Here is a 17,509-nt window from a genome sequence, read left to right as displayed (position 1 = left end):
CAGCAGCGCGCGGTGACCGCTAGGGAAACCTCCTTCTCCGAAGCCCTCAAAAGATCATAAAGAAGAACCGCAAGGAAGACTAAACTGGACTCTAAGGCTGGCAAAACAGCCACGAGTTCTTCCGGGAAAGGAGGCCTTTTGTCCCCACGATAAGCATGCCCGCGCCGCATAGGAGCCACAAACAGAGGCCTGCAGGGAAAGGGCCGCTACTTCATAGGACAGCTTCAAGTCTCCAACTTTCAATCCTGAGGGTCCTTGAGCGATGTGCCACCCTCCACAGGGAGAGTGGTTTTCTTAGGGACCGCTGAGATTAAGGAATCCACCGTAGGGACCTTCAGCAAGTCTAAGTCAGCAGCAGGCAGCGCGTAAAGACGCGAAATATCTCTAGCAACCTTAAGCCCACTGTCCGGCGTATCCCACTGTGCCGAAATAAGGATCTTCATGGCCTCATGCATATGAAAGGAACGAGGTGGGTATTTGGTGCCAGACTTAATGGAGGGCACCGGACCTGTTCCCCCTGACGATTCAGGGGGTGAAATGGCCAAAACCTCAAAAACTCGAACAATCAGAGGGGGAAGCTTTTCCCTGCGAAAAAGGAGGGCAGCCGTCGGATCATCCCCCTCCTCAGAGGGCAGGGTGACCTCATCTGCCAAATCCAATGATTCTGAGGGATAGCCCGGAGACAAAACCGGGCCATCTGTGTTAGATAGCTCCTCGGGATCCAAAATCTCCACCCGGGGATGTTTTGGCAGGAAAGACTGAGAGGCTGTCGCAACCGAAGTTTGCTGAGGAAGAGACAGGGCTGCCTGAAGAGAAGCTCCTGACTTCTTCAGAAGAAAAGCACTGTGCATTAATAAAACAAAATCCAGGGGAAAAGGAACTGAAAGGGACTCCCCTGCTCCCTCTACATCGCTTCCCTCCATCAGAGCCTGTGCCACAGAAGCGAGCTGTGTGTCTCTTGCCTATCTACCACCACATGCGGAGCGGGTCACGTCTGAGAGGAAAAAATGGTGCCCGACGCGCGCTGCACTACCTGCCCCAAGGAAACCGCCGAAACTATCCCCTGCGCTTCCGACTCACCGGACGCCTGAGGGGAACCCCCGTCGTGCTGAACACCCACTGCGGGCTGACGACGGCAGGACTCACACTCCCCTGACACTGCTCTCCGACCCCCACACCGGGAGCAGCGCTTAGGCGCCTCAGAAGGCACCGACATGCTCCACAAACGCCTGCCCCCAAAAATGACTCGGCAGACCGTCTAGTTCCTCCGTATGATTAAACAAAAACAAAGTCTCTTAAAGAGACGCTTACTTTTTTTTTTTTTCAGGAGAGAAAGGAAACACCCGATGAGGCCAACAGCCCCAGGTGGCGGAGGAAAGGTAGGGAGAGACCAGGAGGGATCTGGCACCACCAGGTGTACACCACAAGCTGCAAACAGCCACTCAACCCCTGTCTGTGCTAAACTAGGTCCAAAGGACACCAGTAGCCAGATCAAATCAGAGCTGCACAGAGTTGTCTCTCCACCTGCTAGATAGAGAGAATACTGAGGTTTACTTAGCTGCACATGTGCACATATAGCAAACCTCGCAGATTCTATTTCCAACTGCTGGTAGAGGGACACAACCCACAAGTCTCTGGATTGATCTGTGGGACGCTATGGAATTCCCTGGTCTCCAACTGCATCCTCTACCACTAGAGAACCTTCCTCCCAACAGTAACTTCAGACAACATATTAGCCATTTGGTTTCTCATTTAGCACTGTGGATTTATAGCATCATGACTAATCATCTGCTGGTATATATATGTTCCCTATCACTACTAAGTAAATACTATAACAGTGTTATTAGATATCACCACCCTGACAAAATTGCAGAAAATGGATGTTTTCTCTGCAGTTGTTAGGGTGATGATCTCCGATACCACATTATAGTATTTACACAGTTCAGCGAGTCAGTAGTGCTACATTATTGTGCCTTTCTGTACACACTCCTTCCAACTTCAGCATGTTGCAACCAGCCACGAGATGGGAAACCATCTCCATTTCTGTGCTACAGAATCTGCATTTTTTTTCTATCCTTGCTGTAAACTAGAATTTAGCTCATGATCCCATGCTGAACTCACTAAGTAAACCTCTCCTTACGAACCTGCATGTCAGTAACCACATTTAGATCAAAACCTAATGTTAACTGTGTATTTTCACCCGTATTTGTGTTCTTGCCACTTGTTTTTGTTTTCTAGTTCAGCTCTTTAGAACAGGGGTTCTGAACCCAGTCCTTGGGACAAACCTAGCCAATCAGGTTTTCAGGATCTACATACAACAGAGATAGTATGCAAATTTATCTCATGCATATTTAATGTGGATATCCTGAAAACCTGACTGCCTAGGTGTGTCCCAACGACTGGGGTTGAGAACTCCTGCTTTAGAGATTTTTCCATTTTGCATGGTCTGTTTGATCCACTTTTTCTGCTGGATTCTGGAGACAGGTGGTGACACAAGGAAGGTTCTAACTCAGCAGCTTGCTGACTGCCTCTGTGGGCTCTCCCAAGTCACTAAAATCAGAAGAGCTAGCCATGCTTACAAGCACTGTGGGGTCCTGTATCTTCTCATTCTATATTCCACCTAGATGTTTCTATCACTTGCTGGCAGCACAAGATATTACATACACGACATGATAGTCCTCATTGTATAAAGGAAAGAAAATTACTTGGAAAAGAAAGCAGAATAAAATTATAAATGTGAATTATTATGAGCACAGTTGCATCTTTCTAAAAATGAGCATGTCCTCTAATCTTCTTGGTGTACTTTAGATTCTGATCAATAAAATGGAACTGCTGTTCTAAAAAGTAAAGGACCTGAACTTGACTTGGGGGACCCTCTATCAAAGGGACTACTTACAGCCTGCAATTCTGGGAACTTTGTCTTCAGAGAGAAATATTCCATATATGTAGCAAAACCCTCATTAAGCCAGAGATCATTCCACCATTCCATGGTTACCAGATTACCAAACCACTAGAAAAGAGAAAAATAAGTTTGTTTGTTGACACAAAAGAAGAAAGACAAACTAGACTTCACTGGGTTGATCCTGTGCCAAGTCTAGGTTTCAGCCCAGAGATATATCATTAGACCAGCTGAACGCTGATGCAAAATCAAGTCATAGTGAACACAGCATTCAACAAACTAGACTATGTAATTATGGAAATGAATGCAGCAACCATAATTCTATAGTTATACATACTCAGGTGAGAACACAACGGTAAACAGATATATCTACACCTTGGATCAGAGCTGGAAAAAAACACAGACCTAGGAAAAGCTTTGCTTGGAGGGCTTTTACAAAAAGATTGAAGGTACTTAACAGACAATAACATATTAAGGTCAGTAAGTGGATCAGTTACAAATATTTATATGTTGCATTATGCAAAAGACAGATAGATACACGTTAAAGCCAAAGCCACAAGGGTCAAAATCTGCTTTTAAAAGTATATAAGCATTGCTAAACTAAGATAGACCAGAGGTCAATCAAGCCCAGTATCCTGTTTCCACCAGTGGCCAATCCAGGTCACAAGTCACTGGAAGGATTCCAAAATAATTCTTGCTGCTTATCTCAGAAATATGCAATGGATTTTATATGTCAAAAAGGTGAAATTACGTCGTACCTGATAATTTCATTCCACTTCAAACCACTTGAGTTTCAAACACCACACAATCCCCCCTGCAACGTTTGGTTCCTGTAGCGGGGCCCAAACACTGACTGAGGGGGGCCAGTCTCCGTATGCAGGGCTTAGCTCTGGAACCAAAAAAAACACTAAGGAACCCCCCCCCCCCCTCTCCAGTTGGATCCAGGGTGGGTGGAAGAGAGACCCTCAAAGCCCTGATGAGGGCTGAGAACTCTCCTGATGGACAGAAACTGCAGGAGAATAAAAGCCAGGTTCCAACATGGCTGTTCTGACGTTGGAAATGGTCCATTGCAGGAGGTGCAGGCTGAGCCAGCAGCTGTGCTTAGCTGCTAGCTCCTACATGCAGAGCAGCATCTACTGGCAGGCATGACCGGCCACGCGGCCAGCATGTGTAAGCCCACCTCTGCGCTGACTTTGGTACAAGCCTCTGGAATCTCTGCCATCCCATGTCTGATCGTGGCTCTACTGGAAGCCATGGGAGCTACCCACAAGAAACAGGCAGATTATGGGTAATTGTATAACTATGCACTTGGCAGAAGCCTATTCAGTTAAGGAAAGCAGGTGCTGGCTTCCCTTTACAGAATACTAGCATATCCAGGAATATACATTAGGCATAAGAACTTGTACCAGCCACAAAACTGGCAAGATTGAAAGGGGAGGAGGGGCACCGCAGGGTGACTGTGCTTTGAGGATGGGGGAGGGGGGAGTTTACATAATACTGAGTTTCTTGGGTTAGAAAGGTAGTGATGTTTTTGTGGAAGTACTTCTTACAATTACAACAAAAATAATATTAAATAACTTAAGGAAGGAAGCCTGGGCTCCACAGTGCAAAATTAAATTGTTTTCTCTCTATTTAGAAAGTCTAGGAAAAAAAAAAAGGAAGCATCCTTACAGAGAGAGGACTGTGGTGCTCATGAGCAAGCAGCCTCAATCACTATTAGTACAGTGTCCTGTTTTTCAAGTTTCCTAAGGCTGGTACTCCTTATACAGCAGGAAGGGTGGATGCAACCCTTATCCCATCTTAGGAATTTGGGGCAAATATTTAAGATTAATTTTAAATATTGTCTTAAAATGTTTCATTCTGAAACAACTGTCTCCACTTGTCCAACAGATTTTTCTTTCCTTTGTCAAGACACTAAGGGCTCATTTTACTAAGGTACACTAACAATTAACGTGTGCTAAATGATAAGATGCCCACAGGAATATAATGGGCATCTTATTTAGCACATGCTAATTGTTAGTGCATGCTAAATCTGTTAGCGCACCTTAGTAAAAGGACCCCTAAGAACATAGCAGGTTCTTGAAGAATAAGAAACGAAAGGCTAGAAATACCAAAGGTCCTTTATATAAAAGGTCCCTTACATAAATCTATTGGAAAGCACTCCTGAACCCAGAACTCAATGTTTTCTTCAGATGTTATACTTTCCAGTAAATGGAATACTGGAAATAAATAAAAAGAGAATCAAGGACCATTTGCTCGTAGGAACAAATAACTCAGTGAACAAAAATTCAAGAAACATTGTAAGAATATATAATGTACAACAATCATACAAAATAAAGCCACTGTTTAAACTGTACTAACTCTTAAGACCTAAATAAAATACTATAAAAGCAAAGTCTACTCTTATTTTTTTTATTCATTTATTCATTTTACCAGGAAGAAAAGGACCTCAGAATTTTATCAGGAAAAAATTCCATGGAATTATTCTTTATCATTGGTCTTTAAAAAAAAACCAAAAACCTCCACATATTAGAACTTATCAAATACAGGAACCTCAATAACACTATGATTGGGATCCATAAAATATCATCGTGTTAAATGCAGGGTTGCGTGGGGTCAATAGAACATGAACACAATTGAACCAACAGCTGTATGTATAAAAAGGGGCACCAAGACATGATCACATTATATATGGATTTGTGTTATTGCGGGGCACGTTACATCAGGGTTCCACTGTACTTCAAAGTTATTTTACTAAAAATATACTTATCTCAAAACAGCACAACTGATAATTTAATCTCAAAAAGGACTTAGAAACCGGTTTAGCACATTTCACCAATTGCTTTTTTAAGAACTCCTGCTCTTAGCCCAATATGTTTATTATAATTAGCTTATTTTGACCTCAACTTCCCAGTGAGTCTACTTTGTATGATTGGTGCAGCCCAAATAACTCTCCTCAAAAGGCAGAAATTCACCAAAGTTGGCATAAGAGAAGAATATCTCATATTAGTCTGAAAACCAGGAACATGGAGTCAGTATTTTTGGGAACTAAGCCTTGAAAAATCCCCTGTTGTTTTGTATGGGAAAAGAGTCTGTCAAATGTTGACTAAAATAAAAAGTGCCCCCAACCCCATCATTTTGCCACAGAGCAAACTGAACAGACAGACTGAACAACTGAAGCAGCTTGTAAAGGATAACACAAAAGATGCCTTCAAAGCTACCACCCCCATAAAATCATACACATATACCGTTTCACACATTTTTACACCTCCACACACACCAGCTAACCCCTATATAACTCCTAAGAAAAACAGAGAACACACAGCTGTGTAGAATAACAACCTTTTTAGCCACCTCCCTATTCAATTCACACCCCTCCAAAGACCCACACAGAGCCACCTGCCCCAACCAAACCCCGCCTCATAAATACAAAGCCATCCACCCAAAACCATAAACTCCTCACCCACCTACCCAAACATAAACACTCCATCACACTTCCAAAACCCTTCCGTGGATTTACAATGTTCCACCCACACCCTCTGGCAATCACACCCCCTCCCTACAGTGCCAAAACCCTGAGAAATATACTTCATAACCCCCTTACCTCAATGTACACAATTCCTAATACACCCTTGTACCCCACCACATATTCACTACAACTCCCAACCAACTACCACTCACACACCTCCTTCCTATTGGAAAGTATCCATGAAGCCATGCCTCTGTCTGCTTTACCTATTTAACTATCAGTAGCAGTACCTGATGGGCTAGCTCATGAGCGATCACTGACGTAACATATAACTTGTCAAGTATGGAAGATGTTTTATCATCATATAGTAACGCCGTCTCTCGAAAGATGATCAAACCCCAGTTTTCCATAGCTCCAGCCTGGAAATCTGGTATAGCTACTAAATCTAGTGAGAAAGAGAGAGAGACACACACATTTAATAAAGCTGAACTAGGACTGAAAAACTACACACAAAAACTTTCCCTTGAATTTATCTACAGACATACTTAAAAAAAGGTATTGCCTCATACTGTTGTACACCAGCACATTTAATTATTATTTGGACAGGCAGATAAAACATATGAGCAACACCACCAGCATTGAGGAATTAACTGTTTCTTTTTGTCTGCTTATGAATGCGCCGCTCGTCACATTAACAGCACATATACAAAACTTTTATTATAAAAATATAGGACTTTTAAAAGTTAGCTATTTTAAATTTAAAACAATGTAAAAAGTTGAGTTTATGAGAAAAAAAACTTAGGATCCCAACATACAGTGATAAGTGATGGCAAATAAAGACCATTCAGATCTTTAACTGTCGTCATTTACTATGTTTTTCTGTTAGCAGTCATTAAACGGAATGTTCTGGGACAATTGATGACTAAGATACATCTAACCAAAATCTAAGTTTGTTACTGAACTTTTTTTTTTTTTTTTTAACATTTCCTTAGGAACATAATAGATGTTGAGGATTCTTATTGAGTGATTGCAGTTGAAATCTTAAGCTTGGTGACATGGTCATGCAACCAGCTCTGAGGTACAACTGTGTATGTACATTGTTCCACTCATGACTGGCATGCTTCACATTGCTGTGCAATGGAAATCCCAATATATTCTCTACCCAAGAACTAGTTGCATGACATTAGAAAGTTATCTGACCTGCAGCCTGGTGGTAACTAGCATATTACAGAACGGCAGATCTGGATTCCTGAGCCTACCTGTTAATACCCACAGGGACTGAAAAGACTACATATGCACATCGGACAGACCGAGAGAGCACACACATGCTGGACTTTTAGAGAGAGAAGTCAACTGTGTCTCCCATCCAAAAGGGCTGTTGCAATTGCTAGGATATAGGGGTCAATTAAAAAAAAAACAAAAAGAAAAAGAAATATTAACATATAAAATAAGAAGAGATAAATAAAAGTCCAGGGTATTACCTTAGTTAAGGTAGGTTCCAACTGAGCTTAGTATCCAAAGGACCAGGAAGATGCTGCCATACTAAAAATCACACCTACGTAATCATTCAAGGAGTTGTGAGATGGAAGTAAACACAACTACAATGAAGGCCGAGCAAGATGGCCTTGCCATGTGAAAGCCAGAAGGGAAGGCCCAAGAATAAACATTGTTTTCAAGAGGCAAAACAAAAATAAAATGCCCTACCTAATTTTTGAAGAGGATAACCAATTTCAAAATAATCCCTGTAAAACTCGAAGAGAGTCACTGCTGTTTCCAGAGCATAATGAACTTGATCTAACTTCTGTGGCACGGCATAGACTGATACCTAACAAAAAAGGAGGAAAAAGTATTACACATTAAAAAAATTTAAACATAAAGTGTGTCCACCAGCCCATCCCCAACTCAAAAATCCTAAAACAAAACAGCTATAAGATGATGAGAATTCCTACAAAGGCTTATTAGGAAGATTGTGTTTAACTCAGAGTGCTTCATTATGTATCGAACAATAATTCAGTGGCTCCCAAACCAGGTCCTGGAGGCACCCCAGCCAGTCAGGTATTCAGGATATCCACAATGAATATCCATGAGAGATTTGTATGCACTGCCTTCACTGTATGCAGTCTCTCTCGTGAATATTCATTGTGGATATCCTGAAAACCTGATTGACTGGGGTGCTTTCAAGACCAGATTTAGGAACCACTGCTCTAATTAAAAAGAACAAATGAGAAAATAGTAGCTGTTTTCAATGCAAAATTCACATTTTCTACCTTTGCGAACTGAGGTAGTAAATATGACCCCTCCCCCAAGGGAAAAAGATATCTGCCTTTAGACAATTCTTTCTTTTTTGGCTATATAAATCCTAATTCTGTTCTTTTGTTTCTTTTTACATAATCGGTGCTTATTTTCCCAATATTTATAATATACACATTTTACAGATAAATATTTGAAAGAACTTAAGTGGTCAGCATTGAGTATTGACTGCATAATAGCTTTTTAAAATTTTTTACTTTATGGTTTTTGAATGTCACATTGCCAAATGAATTTAGGAGGGAAGTGCCTCGTCCAAATTTTATCCATTCACTTAAAGGAAGGGACGGTTTTAAATTTATCTGCACAGAGGTGATATTCCGTTGGCATCTTGATAGATTTGTCCATTTACATGAACATCTTACCCATTTTTTTTTGTTACATTTGTACCCCGCGCTTTCCCACTCCTGGCAGGCTCAATGCGGCTTACATGGGGCAATGGAGGGTTAAGTGACTTGCCCAGAGTCACAAGGAGCTGCCTGTGCCTGAAGTGGGAATCGAACTCAGTTCCTCAGTTCCCCAGGACCAAAGTCCACCACCCTAACCACTAGGCTACTCCTCCACTACCTGACTACATTTATACTACATATTCATAAATGAATAGGGACACCGAATAACAGCTATACAGATAAACACTTATATTTATGTGATGTGTTACTACTGTATCTTTTAAATGTTGACTATTAGTGTTTTGGAGGCTTTGATTTTATTTACTTAAGCCACTTTAGAGTTAAAATGTGAAAATAATAAATCTGTGCTTGTAGGAATGTTTCTGTGACAACACATGTACTTCTCAGCCTGACAATGCTACTCCCCCTCCACACCACACTTTTCTCTTTCCCCACAACCTTTGTTGATTCTGTCCTAATCCTGTGCTGATGCCCCATGCAGCTCTCAAATATGCTTGAGCTCTGTGCTGCCTGCACACCCTTTGGTACGGCGGTATCTACTGCAATGGGGTACTATCCCCACCACTTTAAATTCGACTTTCCCTTCCTGCATGTGAATAAACATGTTGACAAAGGTGAGCCGGTTGACCTAGTGTATCTAGATTTTCAGAAAGCTTTTGACAAAGTACCTGCATTCTTTGTAATGTGATTATTTTTCAACTTTATAAATTATACAAAATTTAAGAAAAAAAAGAAACCTCTCTGAGAGGGATTTAAAAAAACAAAAAAGAAACATACGGTTTCCTTTGCCAAGAAATTAAACACTTACATGGGAACATTTTTTCTACATTTGTTGTCTGCGCATTGCTTTGGTCCAACTGTTTTTTCTGCTTTTCTCTATTTGTTTTTTTAAACTCTTTCCAGGGTCCTGTCATTTTTACATCTGCCCTTTCAGTATTCCTGTCCATCTCTCCATATTCAGCTTTCCCCCTCTCTGCTTCTGTCCTTCCTATGTCGAGCATTGCTCCTTCATAATCTGTGTCCCTTTCCCTCCTTATATCCTATTTCTCCCCTTTCTTCCCTTCCCTCCTGCACCCCATCCCCCTGACCACCCCTTTCCTCCTGCATATCTCTCCCCCTTCCTTTGGCTCCAGTTCTCTCTCTCTCCCCCCTGCTCACCCTCTCTTCCCCATGTTTCTCCCTCTCTTCCTTCCCCCTAGGTCTAGGTATCTCTCCAATTCCCCCACAACCACCACCGGTCCTCCAAATACAAGGTGAGTAGCCAGCAAAGGCAGCCCTGAAAACCATCTGCTTCCAGCCTTTTCTCTGCTGCATCCCACCTACAGAAGTTACAACAGAGAGGCAGGATGCAGAACAGGAAAGGCCTTGGTGGAGCTGGCTGGAGGCAGTTTGTTTTCCGTGCAGATTCTGACAGCAGCTCACATTTGTAGGACTGGGGGGGGGGGGGCTGGAGAGATGCCAGACTCACCTGGGGGGGGGGGGGAAGAAGGGAGCAATGCTGGACCTACAGGGGAGGGGAAAGGTTCAGCTGTAGGAAGTACCTACCACTGGGTGGCCCTAGGCAATTTGCCGGGCTTGCTCAACGGTAGCTAAGCCCCTGCAGGCAAACAGCAAACTTTATTCTGGCAATGCCACAAATGATTGGACAATACATGAAGGAATCAACAAACCAAAATTGGTATAGAGGTGGGGTAGAGAAAGGAGAGAAGAATCAGAGGAACTATTTTTATTCATGTCCAACAGCAACAACTGTAGAATGAGCTCCCTACTTACCTATGGCTGGAATCTTCCTAAAGATTTTTTTAAGACAAATTAAAAAACCTTATTTCCATCCAGCCTTTCATTCTCACCTTCCACCAGGAGGGCACCCATGTAATCAGCAAACTAGAAATAGATCACAAATAGCCTACATTCTGTTTCCATTCCTGAAGGTCTTAGCACCTTGTCTCCAAGCAGCTCAGCTTGGGGGGGGGGGGGGGGGGGGGGAGAGAAACGCCTCAGTGACATATAGCTTTAACAAACTGCCTGCCTTTTGTCTATTTCCCCTCTCCTTTGACTTTGCCAATAATTGATTACTATGTGTTTACAGTACATTTTTAATGACAGTAAATTGCTTACATAATAAATATGAACTGTACTAGAGATAATACCAGCCATAAAAAAACATCCCACACAGTTACTCCGAAAGATAAGTGTTTAGCACAGGAAATCTGAACAGCAGGAAATTAAACTGGTAAATATCTGCCCCTGTTGAAACATCGATTCTCACAGGAAATGAAAAATGTTACTATAGAACATGAGCGTGTTTACATACCAGAATTAATACTATTAACATTGATTTCCCAAAGTAAAATTAGTGTTGGCCTTCTCCAGAGCTATTCATCAAATTTTCTCAACCATAAAAAGCTGACAAGACCTGAAAATAATGGCTACTGATAATAAGCATAGTTCTTCACCTAAAAACAACAACAAAAAACCCACCACTACTGTATTAATGTGTTTAATGAAACTAGGAAAATATACAGGCTACAGCTGTTCAGAGAAAAAATGATTGTACAGGCACAATTTTCAAGCTTTTGGGCTAGTTATGTTACCAGCAGAATGTATGAAAATAAAAGATTAACAAACAAAACAAATTATGTTATTTATAGCAATAATCACATACAGTATTTAACCATAAACCTTTGACAGAAAAGAATAATTCAAGATAATTAAAGAAATTAAATCAAAAAGAGATAAACAGGAAACCTTCCTGACCATTAGAAAATATGAAGAAAAATGAGGAGAGAGATTCACACGAAAAGTAATAATATATAGAGGCTCCATGGTGAATTTCACTAAAATATGGCAACTATATGAACAGTTTAATGATGAGTTAATCACCACCAGGGCAGGGGGGGAAGGGGGAGGGGGTAGTTGGGGAAACCAAGTGTTATCTTTCTATGCTAATTTGTATAACGAGAATAATATGGTTGTATTGTGGTTTATTCTATAATAATATATAAACAACTGCCAGGAGTAAAAAATGTATAAAGAAACTACTACTATCACTCCTTATTCATAATGATGCTAGTGTGGTGTTGTGATTAAAATGTAATTGAAAAAATAGCCTCAGGTGCCCAGGGAACCTATACATAGGATTCCACTGTATTGGCTAACATCACGGGCCCTACCACCATCCAAAAAAAAACCACAATAATAAAAAAAAACACACTAACTGACCCTAAACACTCGGAAGTTCAATAACTACACTATTCTTAATTCTTAGCATACTGATAACCGGTGTAGAGCCTCAATAATCACATTGTAAGCAACAACTGTTGTCTTCAGACTTATCTGAGTGGCTCCTTGTAACACCTTCCCTCTCGTGTAGTCCCCAGTGCATGAATGAGCAGAGTCCATACTTCAATGGTGGATTACATTCAATCACCCAATTCAATCGTTGTACATCCTCAAAAAAATGTTTTGTGAGTTTAATGCTTCCAAACTCGCAATGTCTCTTTTAAATTCTCGACAGCAAGGGACCCAACTGTTTCGCTACTTCATCAGGAGAAATACAATGAACCAAAAAATTGCTTCTCATTGCAATCCATCGCGAACAACACTTCTCAAAATGGCGTACATTTAAATAGTGGATTGTTGTGTTTTTCATAAGTTCCATCATTATTCATTGATGTTTAGTGTGGGTGGTTTGATCAGAATTTTGATAATTGATATGTTTTCCACATTCCGTTTTTTTTACCACAATATTTTTTCTCCCCAATTTAGGTTTATAGGGGAGTTTTTTTGATTACTGTGGTTTTTTTCAGATGGTGGTAGAGCCTGTGATGTATGTATAGGTTCCCTGGGATCCTGAGGCTATTTTTACAATTACATTTTAATCACAACACCACACTAGCATCATTATGAATAAGGAGTGATAGTAGTAGTTTCTTTATTCTATAATAAAAAATTTACAAAAAAAAAAAAAGAAAGAAAAGTAATAATATATCCTGCAAGAAGTCCAGAAGACAAGGAGGAAATAAAGACATATCAAAAACATCCTGTTGTAACAAAAATTAGCCAGTTCTGTCACCCAATGAAATAATCATCTATCTCCAGGGTCTATTTCTGAACGCGGTAAAAGTCTTATATTCTAAACCCAAGCTACCCTTCTAAGAATCGCCATACTGGGTCAGATCAATGGTCCATCTAGCCCAGTATCCTGTTTCCAACAGTGGCCAATCCAGGTCACAAGTACCTAGCAGAAACCCAATTAATAGCAATATTCCATGCTACCAATCCTGGGTAGGGTTACCATATGGCTCCAGAAAAAGGAGGACACATTGATCCAGTCTGGGTTTTGCTTCCATTGAAAGCAATGGAAGTAAAACCCAGACTGGCTCAATCCTGGGCAAACAGTGGCTTCCCTATGTTCACCTCAATAACAGACTATGGACTTTTCCTCCAGGAACTTTTCCAAACCTTTTTAAACCCATATATGCTAACCGCTGTTACCACATCCTCCAAAAGAAAGTTACAGATCTTAACTATTCTTTCAATGAAAAAAATATTTCCTCCTATTTGTTTTAAAAGTATTTCAATGCAACGTCATTGAGTGATCTCTAGTCTTTGTACTTTGTGAAAGAGTGAAAAATGAATTCACTTTTACCCGTTCTACATCCCGATGTAGAACACTCTGAGCATGTGCTGGGATCTCAATGTGGACTTCACCTTTATGAGGTTTTTATTTGTTTGTTTTTGATGGTATAGTATGTTATCAGAGGGTCATAAGAGTCCAGGGTCTCTGTATTCTATTTACTGAGCACTGTTGTTGGGGTTGGGAATGGGAGGGTTATATTCCTAAAAATATGACGAGACTGCTGTTGGTCGCTTTGTTATTACTATTTGTCATCAATAAAAATGGGGCTATAGGTTAATATTGGGGATAGAGTTTGTGGTCTGAAGTGTCCTCTATTTCTGATTCAATATTATAAATTTATTTATTTATTCTTGATTAATATGACAAAGCATTGAAAAATGTGAACTAGGATCGGAATGACCAGAACTGTGAATTTTCTGGAAGTGTGTGAGTGTGTGTGTAAGGGGTTAGCAGATGAGTGATGAACTACAGGTGGTGGGAACAAGGGACAATAAACCTGAAGAGGGTTCGGCAAAAGTTAGCTTGTGCTTGTAGATCCTGTGAAGGCCTTGCCCCCTCCTCATGCATGACTTTCCTGTAGTGTTATTTATTAAAAATTATAACCTGAAATCCCCAAGAGTAAATTACAAATAACAGTTAATTTTCTTTACCTAACCCTTACCCAAAGCCTAACCCAGAAAGTAGATCTGCAGAGCAAATAGCCTCTTTACAACCCACACTATCCCAAAGACTTGCTCAAACAGTGCCTTACCAATTTATGAAAGGAAAAACAAGGAGTGCGGTGCATGCTGACTCACAGACCCAAAGCTAAATGGCTTGTACTGCTGCCATCACCACTGCTGTTGCTATGGAGGAGAAAAGCACAATAATTGCCTGATAAGGCAGCAGCAAAACAGCAAAACTCTACAGGTGAGACTTGCATCAGGGCTAGTGTAAGTCTCACCTGTAGAATTTTAAAAAATTTCCATTACACCACATGCAAGTGATATTAAACTCATCTCTCTGACAGGATAGCATGGAAGGCTGTTAATGGTCAGCACAGAGCCTGACAAATCCCAGGTACCGGATCACCACTGCGACTAGAAATTTGTCTCTGGCACTTGAGATTTTTGGGCCTGCCTTTTATTTTTTTTGGCTGCAGCCTCTCTAACCAGCAGAACAGGAACTTCCTCCTTCCTGCAAAGCACACTTCTGTGCATAGGAGCCAACTTTTCAAAATCACTAGGGATGCTAAACCCAATGAAAATGACCTCTCCCTGGACAATGTTAATGAGTTTGTTCAATACTGGGGGTGCAGAAGCACCCCCAGAGCTGGCTCCTATGCTGAGCTGCACAGTACAGTAACTCTCATACTGGTCTCAAGTCCCGCACCACGCAGTTCAAACTTGAACAGACACCCATGGTGCACAGAGCAGGAAGCTCCTCTTCCCAGGGTCAGCCACGGACAGCAGGCTAACAGCTATGGGTTAAGGGTTGTGGCTATGAGAGCTAGAAGAGGGGGAAGGGGAGGAGACTGATTGGCTTGTTGGGTACTGAACACTAGCTGGGCTGGAAGGTGCCAATTTAAGCAAGGAGGGAGACTGGTGGAATAATGGAGGAGGATAGAAAGGAAGGAAAAGATTAAAAGAAACTGACATCAGAGGAGGGCGGGCACAGGAAGAAGGAGAGAGACGTCGGAGGAGACAAACGATCGAGGAACAGCTGATCCATCCCGTGCAGCGCCTTCACACACAGGTGAGAGGCGCTGCATCGGCCATTATGGCGGAGGGGGGTCCGGGGGAGCGGCGGCGACGAACTGGGGGGGGGGGGCGGGGCACGAAGGTGGAGGATGGTGGGAGGCGGAGCAATGCTGACATAAGAAGAGAGAGACAGGAAGGGAGGGGGGCCCAGCAACTGCAAAAGTTTGAATTTTAACAGCTTTTATTTCACAAACGGAGCAGCGGGGACCTCGGTAAGGGGGGGGGGGGTGGCAAGGCAAGGCCGTCCATACAGGACGCTGCTGATGAACGCCTTTGCCCCCTCCCGATCCTTTTTTAATGTTTGTGGAGACATGCAGGGGAAAGCGGGGAGCCACGTGTTTGTGTTGTTTTCTTTTTTTTTTTTACGTTTCTGGCATGCGCAGAGCAGCCAGCATAACGCTTGGCTGCTCTGCGCATGCTTTAGGAGCCGATTACCGACGGGGATTGATGAATGGTTCTTTACAATACCGCACCGAACTTGTGCGACTTGTTTTTTTGGAGCATTGTTCGTTTTTTTAAATTCGGTAATGGCTTTTACGATTTTGATTTTTTTACGTTTGGTTGATGCATCTGGGCCTCAGTGACAACAGGGTGCGGAAGGGAGATAAAGAAAGCAAGCCTGAGTGATAACAGGTTTGGGGGTAAGAGAAGAGATAGCAAGAAAGGGTGGAGAGGGAGGGGGGCTGCTGGCTCTGTACTTTTGACAGTGGTGTTCATGGGTGCACTAAAAGCCCGATTTGCTAGGGTTTTTTTTTTTCCTTTGAACAGGGAATGGGTAAAACAGTCTTAGTAAATCAAGCCCTAAAATATGCTGCAGCAGACCTCAGAAGAGATTTTCCCTTGTCCCCCACTCCCCAAATCCTCTAATTTAATGGAGACAATGGCAGTGGAGGGAGGGGGATGAGAAAGGTCTCAGCCACTGGCTCCTAAACACAAAGAAAATTTGTCAAAGCCTGGGTTAACATAAGACATCTTGTCAAATATGTTGTATTACTTTGACCACCATTCCCATACAATGCATTCCGTTCCAGCATTTATATCCTGCTTATATCATCTTATAGAATCAAAGCGGGTTACATAGCATATGGATTAATAATCCCTTATCTCCAATTATAATGCGAACAATAACATAATATATAAACTAAATTAAAACTCATATAAAATAGAGCCAAAGTATTTGTTAAAAAGATGAGTCTTTAAAACTTTACAAAATGATAATTGAATGTCTGAATATAAACTGGTAACGAGTTCTATATCCTACTAGATTGATACATAAGTGATCATGAAAACGCTTAAGTGTAATATCTTTCACAGTCAGAAAACCATCTCAATAAAGAGCAAAGTGAGAAGAAAACAATCTCTTAGTAACTCATAAAAAGGTTACAGTATTTTCAAATATTTCACTTCAGTGCTACTTACATACCAGTCATACTGAGAACTAACTTTTATAATTATACTGCCAACAAAAGTTACCTTCAATAATCTTAATGATGTAGAGGCAAGTAGCTATCTTCTCAAACTCTGCTATAAAACAATATACATTTTTTATGCTGATTGTGTCAAATGACCATCAACCTACCAAGGTCCCATTGGTCTCCTTTCTGATGTTTTTAAGATCACCTACAATGAAGGCTACCAGGTAGGTACTCATAGTAACACTTGGAAGAAATACATCTTCGAAGAGGTCATTTCCCAATGGAATTGTCTCATTCTGCAAAGAAAAAGCAAGGAAAATACAGAGAAATAATTCTTGTGAACACCAATCACATCAATTAGATAAGATTCATCAAGTGCCAGTCAGAAAGGAGGGGGAAGAATAGTAAATTAGTAGCACAGGATGTCAAGGGAATCACAAAACAGATCAGTAATATTTTGTTTGCGTCTTAATGCATATCCTACAGCTTTGAGGGTATAAGCCAACAGCTGATGTATGGCTGTGACAAATATGTCAGTATCTTGGACTGTGGTTTATCTGTTTCTAACAATTTCTGCCCATCAGCATCACTGGGCTAGCACTCCAGGCAAAGTACAATCCAAAAAGAG

At 41.4% G+C, this 17,509-nt stretch overlaps 1 protein-coding gene across 1 annotated transcript in view; it reads right to left on the bottom strand.

Moving 5' to 3' along the window:
- Positions 1 to 17,509, bottom strand: part of LNPEP (leucyl and cystinyl aminopeptidase) — a 169,616-nt gene that overhangs the window by 87,634 nt on the left and 64,473 nt on the right. The window contains 4 exon segments of the mRNA XM_030193410.1: positions 2,897 to 3,010; positions 6,659 to 6,813; positions 8,073 to 8,193; positions 17,046 to 17,177. Of these exon segments, the coding sequence (XP_030049270.1) occupies positions 2,897 to 3,010; positions 6,659 to 6,813; positions 8,073 to 8,193; positions 17,046 to 17,177 (522 nt within the window).

The sequence above is a fragment of the Microcaecilia unicolor genome, chromosome 2, assembly GCF_901765095.1.
Source record: "Microcaecilia unicolor chromosome 2, aMicUni1.1, whole genome shotgun sequence".
NCBI lineage: Eukaryota > Metazoa > Chordata > Amphibia > Gymnophiona > Siphonopidae > Microcaecilia > Microcaecilia unicolor.
Note: the sequence above shows the minus strand (reverse complement) of the source record. Positions and strands in the feature narration are given on the sequence as shown.